The sequence below is a fragment of the Rousettus aegyptiacus genome, unplaced genomic scaffold (assembly GCF_014176215.1).
Source record: "Rousettus aegyptiacus isolate mRouAeg1 unplaced genomic scaffold, mRouAeg1.p scaffold_m13_p_7, whole genome shotgun sequence".
Classification (NCBI taxonomy): domain Eukaryota; kingdom Metazoa; phylum Chordata; class Mammalia; order Chiroptera; family Pteropodidae; genus Rousettus; species Rousettus aegyptiacus.
This window is the reverse complement of record NW_023416310.1, coordinates 77,581,637-77,596,068: the sequence shown is the minus strand read 5'-3', so window position 1 is coordinate 77,596,068 and position 14,432 is coordinate 77,581,637. Positions and strand designations below refer to the sequence as shown.

Genomic DNA, 14,432 nt, shown 5'->3' with positions numbered 1-14,432 from the left:
ACAAAGTGCTTACCCTGACACCTTCCGGAGGCCCTCCTGGGGGAGGGGATTCATAGCACTCCTAATTTTACCCACCCAGAGGAGAGGCAGCTACACTTGCAAATACGAGGGGTGGGGGATGGGTGAGACACCATGGGGAGAAGAATGGAATAAGAGTGAGACAGATGGTGTGTGTGTTGGGGGAAGGGATCCGAGATCCTGATAAACTTACGGTCCCCGATTTACAAGAATGTTTCTATTTAACCACTTCTTGCCTGACTGATTCTACATTTGTATGCTTTCGGGCCACCTGTGCCAAGAGCCTGGACGCTCGGGGTGGAGAGAGCCAGGAGCGTTGGGAAGCAGAGGCAAAGCAGGTCTTCCTTCAGCTTCTTGGGGTTCCAATCTGGGTCCCGGACCCAGGTGAGGGGCGGTCTCCCTGTGCTCTGAGAGGGGCAGCGTAGGGGCGGCCGGCCCACGGTCGGACTGTCCCACGAGGGGGCGCGTCTCGGGCCGTAGGACCCGCCCCCGCGGCGCTGGGCGTGGGGAGGAGACCTGGGAACCCAGGCGCCCGGCGCTCCGCCTCCCGTTTCCGGGGCAGCGGGATTACCTGCACCGCCCTAGCCGCACCTGGCGGAGGCAGAAGTCGCAAATCGAGCGAGCGCAGACCGGCGGAGCGCGCGCCGCGCAGGGACGGCACCCGGCCGCGGGGAGGAGGAGGCGGCGGCCGCGGCAGGCGGCGTGGAGGGCGCAGCGCGCCGCGCGGCGGAGGAGGGCGGCCGCGGCTGCGCTCGGTTCGTGCTGCCCCAACGGCCGGCGCGCACCCGCGCCCGCACCGCGCCGCGGCGGGCGCACATGGCAGCGTGAGAGCTCGGCGGCGGGAGGAGCGTGCGGCGTGGGGCTGTGGCCGCAGGGCCGCATGGACAGTAGCGCCGACCCGGCCGGCCCTCACTAGGGCCCCCAATCCGCGGGTGCCACCTCCCCCCACCCCATCATGGTGCCTCGGCGGCCGGCCGGGCCGGGTACAGCCGGCCGGAGCCGCTGAGCCGGGGGCCCCCGTAGCGGCCGGGAGCTGCATGGGGGAGCGCGGGCCGCGCTTGGGAAGATGCCCCGGCCGGAGCTGCCCCTGCCGGAGGGCTGGGAGAAGGCGCGCGACTTCGACGGCAAGGTCTACTACATAGACCACACGAGCCGCACCACCAGCTGGATCGACCCGCGGGACAGGTAGGACCCCGGGAGGCCCCCACACCCCCACGTGGGGCCCCTTCAGCGCCAGGGGCCACGAGCCGGGAGTAGGCAGAGGTGAGGGGGCGCTCTGGCAGCCTCTTGCGCTTCCTTCAGTCCACCCCACCCCGTCCTCTTCTAGAGCGTTGCTTCTGCCCGTGTGGGCTGCTGGGAGGAGGGGATAGTCAGTGGGTTGGCCCAGGGGCCAGGAATGCCCCCTCCGCCATCCCTAGATAGAGGACTTAGGCCTCAGCCGGCACCTGCTCAGAGTTGTGACCTTAAGCTGTAGCTTCGCGCCCCCCCCCCCCCCCCGCCACCCCGCCGCGGCCCCTGCCCCCCGCTCCCTTTTGGAAGAGAAGTCGAACGGCGGAGGGGCGGGGAGCAACCTAGCGGAGTGATGCTGGGGCTTCCCGGGGAGGCTTTCCCAGCATGGGGTGGGGGAGGGGGCAGCATCTGGTTCGGAGCGGGTGGTAGGGCCCCAGGATTAACTGGGAGACTGCAGGAGGGAGGACACGACGCGGAGGGAAAGGGAGTCCGGAGTGTGATTTCTGACAGGTGACTGGGAGGCTCTGAGAGAGTACGGGAGCAGCCAGGGGGGCTGGAGGCCGGGAGTGGGAAGGAGCAGGGGAAGGCTGGTCGGGAAGACTGGTTCTCCGGGAATCGCATAGCAACTTGGAAGCTGTTAGGATGAGGATGGAGGTGAGAGGCCTCCGGCAAAGCGCTGCCCATCGCCTCCCCCTCCCTTTCTTTCTCTGGGGAACCTGGCTCCTCAGCACCAGTGCGTCCTGACCTTGCTGGCCACCACGCCGGCAGTAACACGGGATTCTTTTCTTTTTTCTTTTTCTTTCTTTCTTTCTTTCTTTTTTTTTTTTGCTGAGGCAGGTGGAGTCTGGTGTGGCTCTTAGCTTCCGGACTTTCTCCCGGTTCCCACTGCTTAGGATTTCTTTGCGCGCACACTCCCTCCCCGTGAATGTGTTGGGGGGAGGGGAGGATCACCCTCTGGGACAGGTTTGTTGCGCTTCGCTGAGGAGGTCTGTGATCAGGGTGTCCTAGGAATGTGGACTTCTCACCTGTTCACTGTGACCTTGGGCAGCAGGTGCCTATAAAGCAATGAAGGTGAATTTTTTGGACCCTCCATCTTGCGGGATTGGGATAGAGGCTTTCAGAAGGCCAGGATGGGTGTGTAGCAAGGTGGAGGGGCAAGAAAAAGAAAAAGAAAGATGCGAGATTCCTAGTAGTTTCTGTGAGCACTTCGGTTGGTTCATTCAACATTTACTGGGTTGCTGCATGCTCAGTACCATGAGGAATGTCTCATTAAGGTGATCCCAAAGAGGGTTGTTTAATGCTGCAGCGCATCCCTTGGACAAGCTGCGTTAACGTCTGAACCTCAGTTTCCCTATTCGTGAGGCTAGTGGTTTGCTTGGAAGGGAAGGAATAACAGTGGGGCTCCTAAAAGTTGGAAAGGATATAGAAGATCGGAATTCAACTTCCTTTTTCAAATACAGGATAAAACGTCAGGCCCAGAGGTGTGATCTGCTCGTTTCCATCTTTCTACTACCCTGTCATATGCCAAGTTCTTTACCAGCTCTGAAGTTCTAACTTCCGACTCATTGTCCTTCCCCACCCCCTCAGGGTCAGTTGTCCCAGGGACCCTTACTTTGTGGGTGAACTGGGCAACTCCTTGTCCTCTCCTAGAACAGACGCCAGTTCAAGCGTCGGTGTCCTCCCCGGGTTGAGGTCCCGGCAGCTTGCTGAGGCGGGTGTGCTGGCAGCAGCGGAGTGTCGGAGGGGGGCTGTCCCACAGCCCCGGCTGCTCCCTCACTCCCGGTCGGGCATCATGCGAGACTTTTCCGGGGCTCTGAGGGGGTAGTCCAGCTGTAGAAAGCTTCTCAGACAGCGGTCATTCTTTACCTTTGGACGAGGGCAAGCGGCGTAGCTGCTGCAGAAGACTGACTTGGCTATGGCATAATTTCCCAAATTTTTGTTTTATGTGGAACCACCTTCCCTTTTTTTTCTTTTCTTTTTTTCTTTTTGCCACATCCACCTGTGCTATTATTGCTTACTTAATTTATGGCTTTACATCATCTCAGTGTGAAAAACATTAACCACTTTCACAAAATGGAAAACTAGTAATATCTATTGCCAGAAATAGAAAGGGTCCTTAAAACACAGCGGAAGAAAAAAGTAACAACCCAGTACCATTATATTTTAGCTCGCTACTCTGGCCTGCTCACCGCCCCGGCAACAGGCCTGCACAGCCTTTGTTTTTAGGCAGATTGGCGAGCAGCGAAGAGGAATTAAAAACATACTGGTGCTTAATGGAGCTGCTCACTTCTTCACCTTGCAAATCATTCATTGGTTTCGTATCTCCTGGTCATCTCATCTGCACTGTGCTGGTGCGGGGCCACTGAGCTCGGGGTGCTGAGGAGTTCCAGGTGCTGGAGTGGCTGTTGTTGGGGGGCCAGCTTTGGCAGTTTGGGGAAAGAGCTGAGCAGAGGGCACCCACGCGTGCCTCTTTAGCGAAACTCCGGCACACCCTGGTAGGGATTTCTGCCTCCCATTCCTGCCTGTGTGGCCTCAGGCAAGTCCCTTGAGCTCTCTGAGGGACAGGTACTTCCTTGGTGAGAGAAAAGGGTTGATTAGATGGCCTTTAAGGACGTTGCCAGCTCTCAGGTATGATTTCAGACTCCTAGGTCTCTCCTGTCCCCTCCTGACTCCAGAATTTGGGGAGAGGGGCCTAGGTGGGAGGGTGAGGCTGTAAGGAGGAGGAAAACATTTAACAAAGCTGAAAGGAGCCAGACTTCCTGAGGGTGGTGGGGTGGGGAGATCGATTTTGCCAAGGTAGTTACATCTCTGTGACTTGTTAAAGCTAACTATAATATAAAAAAAAAAATTCTGTGGGTGTGGATGTGAGTGTGTAGGCATATTTGTCTTGGCTTTTCCCTTACCTGAATGGAGGAGATGCCCGCCCATTTCCATTCCCCTGAATTTAAAAGAAGTAAGTTAAATGGTCCTTCAGTCAAAAAAAGTGATTTCTTAGCCACCGAGAACAAAATAGCGTCTCGGGTTACCAACCCTGAAGAATGTCTTGGCACATTCCTCCCTCTGGGGCTGAGCTGTTTTGTGTGCCGTCCGGCCTGGAGGCTGCTGGGGGTAGGGAGTCCAGCTTGCAGCTTTCCCTTCCACCGGGGGGTCGGAAGAGCAGCCAGGCAGGCAGCTGGCCTTGCCAACTCTCTCCCCTTCTCACCCGGGGGAAGACTGGGAGGCCGGAATTCCTGAGGACGGTTGTCCCAACAACCGGAGAGAGTCCAGTGGGCAGCTTGAGCCCTGCCTACTGGGCCAAAGGCTCCAGTGGCACCAACGCTTGTCCTGCGGTGTGGCCGGTCTGGGAAGGTGACCGTCCTGGAGCGTCAGGTGCGGGCGCAAGCCCGTGGCGCTGTGTCCCTCTAGCAGAACGCCTCGGGCGAAGGGCCGGTGTGTTTTAACTTGCTGGTATGCAAAAACAAATACACCAATTGTTCTCTGAGGAAGAATAGATTGTTGGAACAGGCCCTGCCAGAGAAGGTTCTGGAAGCCGAATTCCTGCTCATTCTGTGGCTTGTGGTCAAGACTTTCTTCCAGGAACTACCTGGGAACTCGGCACAGTGTCGGGTCTGTGATGAGTACCTGAGGCCCGCACGGCTGAGGGGGCTCAGCATCTTCTCCCGTGATGCTCCTGTGACTCAGGGAGCTGTAGCTAACCCTGTTTTTTCAGGAATAACTTATATTGTAAGAAGTCGTGTCTAAGGCAGTCAAAGGAGCTTAACCGCCTCTGCGCGCAGACCCTTGTGAGAATCCGATGAAGGCTGATGATGCCCCCTGAAGAAAGGTGCGAACACAGTAGTTGGCACATCATTTCAGGGGGGCTCATGGACCCCAGGTTCATCAGTCTTGCCGCAGATGAGCTCCCCACTGCCTGTATCCCCTCCCGGCGAGCTCGGTAGGAAATGATGATTGAACATTTTACTGCATTCAGGCGGTCTGCGGAGAGCTCTACCTGGGTGACTTCTTTGAATCCCCCTGGTAATCCTGGGCGTAGGTAGTTACCTGCCTGAGGAAGCAGAGGCTCAGGGAGTCGGAGTTGGGTGAAGCCACTCTGCTTTTGTGGAGGGAGATGCAAATGACAGGCCTGCTGACTCCAGAACCCGTATTTCTAAATCGGGGCCCCATTCAGCTGCCTGCTGAAGTGGTCTCCGAATCAAGACCTCTGCTCCACTGCCTAAGGAACTTGGCCTTGGGGAATGGAGCTGGGACAGGCATGATTTCACTTACCTGCAACCATGCGAGTGTGGCCCAGCCATGGCTAACCAGAGAGCAAGTGCGGACAGTGATAAGAGAGTGAGCCTTTGAATCCTGGCATCTTGGATCTGCTACTTGCTACCTGAATGACCTTGGCAAGTTGCATATTCTCTCTGAGCCTTGGTTTTGTCTTCTCCAGGATGGGGAGATGCGTATACACCGGCAAGGGTGGCTCTGAGCATTAAATAAGCAAAGTTGGGTAAGACAGTTCCTGGCACAGAGCCTAACGGGCAGGAGACAATTGGGAATGCCAGTTCTTTTAGCTTTCACTAGAAGTACCTATGGACCACTTAAGTCACATGGAGACTGAGTCACCTCCCAGCTCTGTAGCAACTGGCAACCAAAATGGACCTTTCTGGTTGTATAATCCAGCGATGTCATTTCACTGATGAAACTGAGACAAGTGACTTGCCCAAGGGCTCACAGCATCCTCCAGGCTCTAACACAGGTCTTTCTTCTTTCTTTCGTGAAAACGTTTCCCTAAAAGTAAGACCCAGTTTCTTCTCATCTGTTGTAATAATTCTCGTGTCTGAGTTATCCTTCAGAACCCTTTTTCATAGCGCAGGCCAGCAAATTTCATAGTGTCACAGTCATTTGTGAGTTGTGTCACAGGAATTTGTGGTATGTCGAACAGTTAAAGTATGAGCAATTGCAAGTGAATTGTTTTTGTAATCAATTAAATGTATTAAGGTTATTGTCAGACTAATGTTACTTTCTACCACTTGACATTTCGACATGTGTTCTTACGTGGGAGTTATAACCAACCTGACGGAGAATTTACCCAAAGCCTCGATTCTCTATCCTTCTGTTCTTAAGGATCCACTAAATACCTGTAGTCGGTGTCTAAACATGTTATTAGAGGGCTTTTATTTTTCTTTCAAGGCTCGAGTTAACATCCAAACATTCCATGGGAGTCTGCAATGCATGGAAATATATCTTATGCCCATCGTTAAGAAAGAATAAGATTAAAAGGCATTAGCATAGATAACAGGATAAATTAGACACTTTGGAACCATAAATAAATGAAATAATAAATGCTAACATCTGAATATTTACATTGCACACTTTTATATTATGATCTCATTTAATGTTTCCTCCAACTGTATGGGTAAGTACTATTATCTTCAGATGACGAAACAGACTTGGAAAGGTAACTTTCTCAAGGTCACCAGAAGGTGATGCACCCAGGACTGGAGCTCAGGTAGTCATACTCCTAAATTTACAATCACATTAGCTGTAGCAATTCCAGGCTCCAGAGTGCCCTGTCAGCAAGTTGGCCGTGAGAGTTGCTGTTTATTCCTAAAACGAGGCAAACCTGCTGTGGCTCTCTCAGAGAGATTTGGCCAAGGTGGCTTGATCAGAGAAGCCAGTGAGATCCATGAGCGGCTTCGGAGGCTGCTGGGCACAGACTTGACCTTCTGGGAGCAGCTAGAATGGGCATAAGATATTCCCATGCATTGCAGACTCCTGCGGAATGTTTGGATCTTAAACTCGAGCCTTGAAAGAAAAATAAAAGCCCTCTAATAACGTGTTTAGACACCCAACTACAGGTATTAGTGGATCCTTAAGAACAGAAGGCTAGAGAATCGAGGCTTTGGGTAAATTCCTGAGCTCTGGGAGGGAGAGACCAGAGATAGGTGGAGGAGAGAAACTCTGAAGGATGCAGCGTGTATAGAGTTCAGAGTCATTTCGTAGTCGCTTGGGTAAATGCTCTCAACAGCCAGGGGATGAGTAGCAAAGGCAGCTACTCTGTCACCATATCCTCTCGCTTTCGGCCTAGCCATACTGACCTGGTTCTCCAATCCCCAGGGACCCCAGGTAGCTGGGAAACACTGCTCTTTTGAAGAGAAGAGAATCAGGTTGCCTTAGTTACAGGGAAGGAAACGCCAAGCTCAGATCCACATAAGGAGAGCAAGGCTAGAATAAGCGGCAGTCGGAGGTGGCCGTCGTGTTGCTGCAAAGCTCTTGGGTGGAAACTTTTGGTCAGGTTTTGATGGCATTTGCAGGGGGGACAGGGGCATGCCAACTTAGTGGTGGTCAGCTGTCTCCACCGAGTGTCTGGAACTGTCTCCTGCCTCCAGGCAGTGAGGACGCAGATCCCAGTTCAGGGAGGAGCCCTGGAGGAGAGGAATCCACTTCCTTTGGAGAGATGTCTTGGGTGACATCTCCTAGAACTTCCACTGGGACAGGGGCTGGATCTGTGACGAGTCCATGCAAAAAAAATTCCAGCCGGGCCTCTCCCAGCACAGAGAGGGCCAGCTGGCTCTACACCCTTAGGCAGAACAGCAAGAGGTCTGGCTGCTGCCGAGGACCACCTCCTCAGCTGCCTCGAACCCCTGCTTCCGTGTGAGATAAAAGAAAACTCAGAAACTGGATACAGCAGTGTTTCGTTATTTAACCTTCACCAGCAGGCCATTAAGCATCCAGTTCTGAGCAGAGAACCTCTTGCAAAATAATGGGAGATTGAGGAGGGGGCAGGTGGTCACTGTTGTGTAGGGAGAACACAGAACATTCTAGAAAGATGCTGGACTGGGAATATGGGGTGGAGTAGAGAGAGAGTGGGGAGGAGGGACAAAAGGACAAGTGTGGTAGGTCTCGTGTGCCCCCTCCCCGCCCCCCCAGCCCCCGCCAACTGCCTTCTCAATGCTTCAACCCATGACATCTCACCGTTGGGAAGAAATGGGATCTTTCAGGTTCAGATCCTCCGCCTGAGCAAAGGATCGAGGCTTAAGATCTCATTCAGTGGTCAGCCAGAAAAAAAGATGAAGCTACATTAAGATTGGGGATACCTTTGTTGGCTTTTTTTTTTTTTTTCTTCCCTCATTCCATTTGTCACCCTCTGGCAGCCAGGACACCAGTCCAATGGCAGCTGCTGCTTTGTCCCCAGCCGGCTGCCTGCTGTCGCTGGGCCCGGTTCAGTGGCAGCCTGCTCGTCCCCACGCTGGCCTCCTCCCTCCCCACCCAGTGGCAGCTACTCGCTTGACTCGTCACTGGGCCAGCCCCTAGGATCCCTGACTGGTACCCGACGTGAAAGGGCGAAGTATCAAGATGCAGGCATCAGGTAGCTGCTGGGATGAGATGACCCCGGGACAGGCTTCCAGTCCTGCATCTGTCGTGGCTTTTCTTGGATAGCTGGGGCTCTGTGAGCATGTCATCGTGCCTCCCAGGAATTTCTTACCAGTGCATTGTTTGCCTTCCTATCGCTGACAGTTGAGAACAATACCTGGCACCTGGTGATAGTGATGGAGCTCAGCATCCTAATCTCTAACCATCTTTATCCAGGCCTGTCATGTGCCAAGCATTTGTCGCTAATGGTGTTTCTCTGGCATTATGCAAATGGAGAAACGGAGGCTGAGAAAGATCAAGGGACAAACTCAAGGTCGTACAGGTAGAAATGCAGAGTTGGAATCTGAGTCTAAGTCCGTCTGATTTCACAGCCTTACTATTTGGACCACTGGACTCTTGGTGAATTTGGCGAGAGAGGGGCAGCAAAGGGAAAGGGACCTTTTACTACAGAGAAATAAATAGAAACACATCTATTGGCACGTGTACCTGGTTCCCTATGGAAAAAGTGTTTGTGAGGTTCCAGCCAAACCCCAGTTTGACGTACCACACTGTTACTTGCGGTAGATAAGGCTTTCGTCAAGATCTTCAGAGGATGTCAAGTCAGGTCCTCGCTCTGTCATTTATGCATAGTAAGTGGCCTTGAACAAGCTCCTTCTCCTCTGCTGTGCGAACGGGGATAAGAGCAGGACCTGCCCACCCCGAGGGCTGTGGTGACAGCGAAATGGCACCACACACATCGAGTGTCAGCTCAGGGCCTCCTGCACATCAGGCTCCCACATGGCAGCTGCGACGCATTCGGCTCGTTGACCTTCTGCGCCCAGGTAGAGGGGCTGCAGCCGCTGCTCCCTCCTCGCCGACTCGGCTCTCCTCCCGGCGACATCAGCGCTCGCAAGCCGCCTCGGCGGCGCGCGTGGTGTGAGCAAGTCCATAAATTCTTTTCCCCCTCGTCTTATCGGAGGCAAGCCCTTCTTAGGAATTTCTGGAGTGAAGTAACTCTTGCCAGTGAGCTGGCACCAGGGCCGCGTGGGAAGCGAGGTACTGAACTGCGGTTGTCATGGCAGAGCTGAGAAGGCCGAGGCAGAAGCCGGGGGTCTCGGGAGTTCACGTGGAACTGCTTCGATGCCACGTCCCCGCACTCGAAAAGTCCCCCCTCCCGCCCTCTCCTCCCCACGCAGTTCCAGAGCCCGCTGGTGTCAGGATGGCGGTGGCACAGAAGGGCCCTGGTATTTATCACGGCCCACCCAGCCGAAGGCTGGCCATTCACTCAGCAGGTATTTATTGAGCACCCACTGGGCTCCTGTCTCTGTTGCCAGTGCCGAGGATCAGAGCAAAGTCCCTGCTGCCGCGGGGTGTACCCTTGAGCTAGGGAGATGGACAGTTCAACAGGTAAATTGCTTGGGGCTTGGAGGCTCAGTGTTCTCTGAAGTCCTTTTACCCGGGTCAGAGAAGGTGGAAGGGCAGACTCGTCTGTAACACCTGTTGGCAGTTGTAGGACGAACTTAGATTTGGAGCTGGGAGACCTTTGTGCCTTTGATAGTGTGTTCCCGAGAGCCCGCTCTCGGGAGCTAAGCACTAGGCTAAGCTCTGGGAGTGCAAAGGTGGGACCGAACAGGTGGTCTCCAACTCATGGCATTTACTACAAATCAGTGAGAGACGGAGGGTCACCAAGCTGTGCAGACTGCAGGCAGAAATGCCAGGCTCTCTGAACCTCAGTTCCCTTCCTCCTGTTTCATCAGGGCTCGTCTGGTCATTCGAAAGTATTTATTGAATGCCTATATATGGATAGTGTTTCTATAATATGCCAGCACTGGGGATTCAGCAGTGATTAAACCAACAAAATTCCTGGCCTAATGGCGCTTAGTTCTATAGCCCCAGTTGTCAAACCGGGGGAAGCATGGAACCTTGTGGAGGGTTTGTTAACCCTGCTCCCACCCCCAGTGTGTCCGAGGGCTGCTGTGGGCCCGGAAATTGGCATTTCCAACAGGTCCAAGTTGATTCATTGAATCTTCACCATTACCTGGGAGAGGGCACCATATTATTCCTGTTTTACAGCCTGAGAAACTGAAGAAGACCGGCGGTATAACTGGGCCCTCGTCTTATGCTAAGAGAGCTGGTTTCTGGATCAAGTCCTGCTTACCTGCATCCTGGGACGGCTAAGGGCATGCCATTGTTCTGCTGACCCAGAGCCTCCGTGGTGGCAAAATCTGGAAGGGGTTCCTCCTCCCCTGCGAAATAAATCTCAGCGGAGCAGGAAGTCTGAGAGCTTTCCAGAAGCCAGATGGAAATTCTCTTTACAGTAGAATGTATAGAATTATATATCCTTGGTCACGAGTTTCCAAGGAAGCTGTCCCCCCTGCTCCTTGATGGTACTGAGCCAAGACACCAGGGCTGAGCCGCTCTTCAGAGGAAGGCTCTCGGGGCTCCTTCACTCCTGGGAACTTTGGTAGATTAGAATCTACCTCATAGGGCTGGTCAGAGTCAGAGCAGAGGTCTCGTAGTCGGGTCCCACTGTGTGGGAGTTCTGACGGCAGCAGGCCTCCTGGGCGGCTTTATCTGTGGTTACATAGTTTCTGCTCAGTTCATATATTTTGAGTACCAGATTTTTTCTGGACATCATCCACTTTCTTGTTTCTCTAGAAAAACTGATCATAGTTAAGCAGATAGACATCTTCTCAGTTAACAATGGCTTTTGCCAACAGGAATATTAAGAAGTATCTTAACGGCTCAAGGAGTTTCAAAACCAGCTTGAGCGGTTTATTTCCATAGTGGACATAAAACAAACATTTGCTGGCAGCCTGCGGAGGACCCCAGGTGTTTCTTCAGCCTCCTTATTGGTCACCGCACCCGAACGGGTCTCAAAGTGTGGTCCCAGACCAGCAAACGCAGATTCTCATATCCTACCTTAGACTTATTGGATCAGAAACTCTGGGGGTGGAGCCCTCCAGGTGAGTCTGCTCCCCTGTCAAGTCTGGGAACCACTGGCCAAAGGTTTGTGTGTAGCCAGAATGACCTAAGGTAATCTGTTAGTGGTCCAGGCAAGAACTGGCCAGGTTTGAGGAACCTACGAAGCCCCCACAGATGCAGCCAGTTGAAATGGTTTTCATTGGCTCATGGCCATTTTAATATCATCCCCAAACCTTTATGGTCCAAGCTGGACCTGCACACTGGCTTCGCCAGGCCCCACCATCGCTTCACATCTCCTTTGCCTCCAGATTCAGCTCACAAGTGAACTTTAGAAAGGCCTTCCCACCCCCGGCCCAGACCCGGTGGCCCCTGACATTGCGGTAGAACAGCGTGTACCCGTTCTTGGTTAATAGGCAGCTGGGTGGCTGGGAGCTCCACTAAGCCAGGAAAGGAACGCCCCCCAGCTGGGAGTTCTGGATTCTGTTTCTGGCCCTTCCTCATAGCACAATCACTTGCCTTTCCTGAGTCCTGGCCTCCTCCATCGCTGTCCATCGGGGGGTCATGACCCTCGATCTCCTTTTCACTGCAGAGAGTAGGAGGTTGTGTTTGGAGTTCAGAGTCAGTGTTTCTCAAGTTCAGTTGCACATTAGACTTCATGGAGGGGATTGCTAAAAAGACCCCTGCCCAGCCCACTCCCAGCATTTCTGGTTTAACTGGTCTGCAGTGTGGCCTGGGCATGGGATTTTTAGAAGTTCCCCAGTTGATTCTTGGGTACAGCCAGATGGGAGAACCAGGACTGTAGGTAAATATCTGCCTTCCTCAAAGTGCTTGCAGAGTTCGGATGAGATTATGCAAACATACCTTGTTTCAAAGGGCTTTAAAAATGTAAGGTTCGTACAGTTTTACGTAGGAAAATTGAGTTCATTCAGAAAGTATTAAAAAATAGTTGTGGGAGGGGGAGAAGTGGATATTTGGGGGACGTCAGGCACCTTGCTGTTTAGTAGTTTCCCATCTTCCGTACCTATCTTGCTATTTCTTTCCCGATACGGTAAGTATCAAAGAGATTTGGGCTCATCTTTGCCATAATGTGAAAATCTTTCAACTCTCATTGCAGCAGGAATGCTTTTAAATCAATTGGTCTAAGCTACTTAGAGTTGTAAGCCTGGGGGCGTCGGGCCTCCCTTTCAGCTGCTGTCCGTCCTCCTCCTCCTCCTCGCCAGGCCCTGGTCCGGATTTCACGCTCACATCTGTGCCCTTGAGGCTGCCGTGGCGGGGGGAGTGCAGGTGCTGTCACCGTATAGATCGTAGCCCGCGGAGAAGAGCTAATAATAGCGGCCACTCGCTAAGGCTGCAGGTTGTGCCCAGATCTGGGCCGCGTGCTCTGAATGCATCATCCAGTTTCATTCTCACAGCAACCCTAGGACGGAAGAACTGTCACGACCTCTGTCTGTCCTGCTGGTGGGGAAACCGAGGCTTGGAGAGGGGGAAACTGAGGCTTAGAGAGTTGAAAACTCGCCCATGATCGCACAGCTACCAGTAGCAGGACTGGGATGGGCACCCGGTTTGTCGGCCCCCGCGAGACGTGCCCTTTGCCGTCCTGGAGGTCAGACCAGGCTGCCAAGGAGAGCGATGCGGGCTTCGTCTTGGCACCGCAGACCAGAGCCCCTTTCGCTGCTGCGCGCCTCGCAGTGGCAGCTTCTTGCAGTGGCCGAGGGCCTGTCCTTCCTGTTTGCTCTCCTCCTGTTTAGCAGACGTGTCTCTCTCTTTCTCTCTCTCTCTCTCTCTCTCTCTCTCTCTCTCTCTCTGAGCAGGAGGAGAGAGCTCTTTTTTTCTGAGTACAGCCCGTTTTTCAAAATCCTTGTCCGCATCTCCACGTCAGTGGTGGCGATCAGCATCTTTGCATCATCTTCCTCGTACACTGTTCCACACAGGGGAGCCCCATCTCTCGTTTCTTTGGCATGAAAGACTTAGCAGCATCAAGTTCCGCTTGGACTCTGGTGTCTGAACAGCACATGCGCTTGGTCTGTAGCGTTCTTGCTCGCCCAGTAGACCATCCTTCAGGATGTTTGTTTTGAGTTCACGAGAAGTCATTTGGGTTATCCGAGGCCTGAAGTGGCTCTCGCTGTGCACGAATTGCCTTCCACTTCTGCTGCAATGGGGTAGGATCGAAACCAAACAAAGAGATCATCTTCGTGCATTTGGCTCCTGGTGGGAGCTGTCCTAGGTACAGGGGGTACAGCAGAGAACAGAGACGGACACTCTTCCTCATGGAACTTATAGACAAATAATAATGACATACAATAATTACAGATTAGGAAAATGAAGAGGATGCTGTATTAGAAATATCAGGCCGTGTGAATGACACACCAAAGGTCAAGCTGTAATGTCATGAAATTCTGTAGTCAGAACAACTAAATTTGCTTTTAACTTTAAATACGATACATCTGGAAGTGGTCACCTCTCTACCTCTTCAATCGGGCTTTCTTAGTTGCAGTCAGGGGATTGTGGCACCCACTGCAGTGGCCACAAGCAGTGTCTTTTTTTCTTAATTTTGGCCAGGGAGCTCTGTTTTTCCGCGCTGAGGCAGTGCGGTCTGTGACCACAAACATCTGAACCCCCCTAAGGGAGTGGGGGTTCCGATTCCCAGCCCAGCCTCAGTGACGAACATCAGAATCTCCAGATGATGTGCAATCTATGTTCATAAAAAGAACCCCCAGGTAATTTTGACACCATCTGCGGTTTTGACACCCGCCGATCAGGGCCCCACACAGGACGAGAGCCCCTTTGGCCTCCTGCATGACCTGGCCTGCTTCTTGGTCCTCACACCAGAAAACAAAACCTCTTCCTTTTTTCAGGCACCTGGCGCTCAGGTGTTCCCCCTTCAGTCTTCATGCCCTGACCCATGCCTCTTCCTCTGAAGA

General features: G+C 53.3%; 1 protein-coding gene across 9 annotated transcripts in view; it reads left to right on the top strand.

The window, feature by feature from the left end:
- The first annotated feature begins 259 nt into the window (after positions 1–259).
- WWC1 (WW and C2 domain containing 1) overlaps positions 260–14,432 on the top strand; it is a 129,138-nt gene continuing 114,965 nt past the window's right edge. For 6 of the 9 annotated variants that reach the window (XR_004952144.1, XR_004952143.1, XR_004952142.1 and 3 more), the window contains exon 1: positions 1,586–1,758. Coding sequence is in view for 6 of the 9 variants with exons in the window: in XM_036224951.1 (XP_036080844.1) it covers positions 1,601–1,758 (158 nt within the window). In the remaining 3 variants the exon portion in view is untranslated. Of the gene's footprint in view, positions 403–866; positions 1,204–1,585; positions 1,759–14,432 lie in introns of those variants that run through there. The other 3 variants (XM_016151432.2, XM_016151431.2, XM_036224952.1) reach the window with 2 other exon arrangements.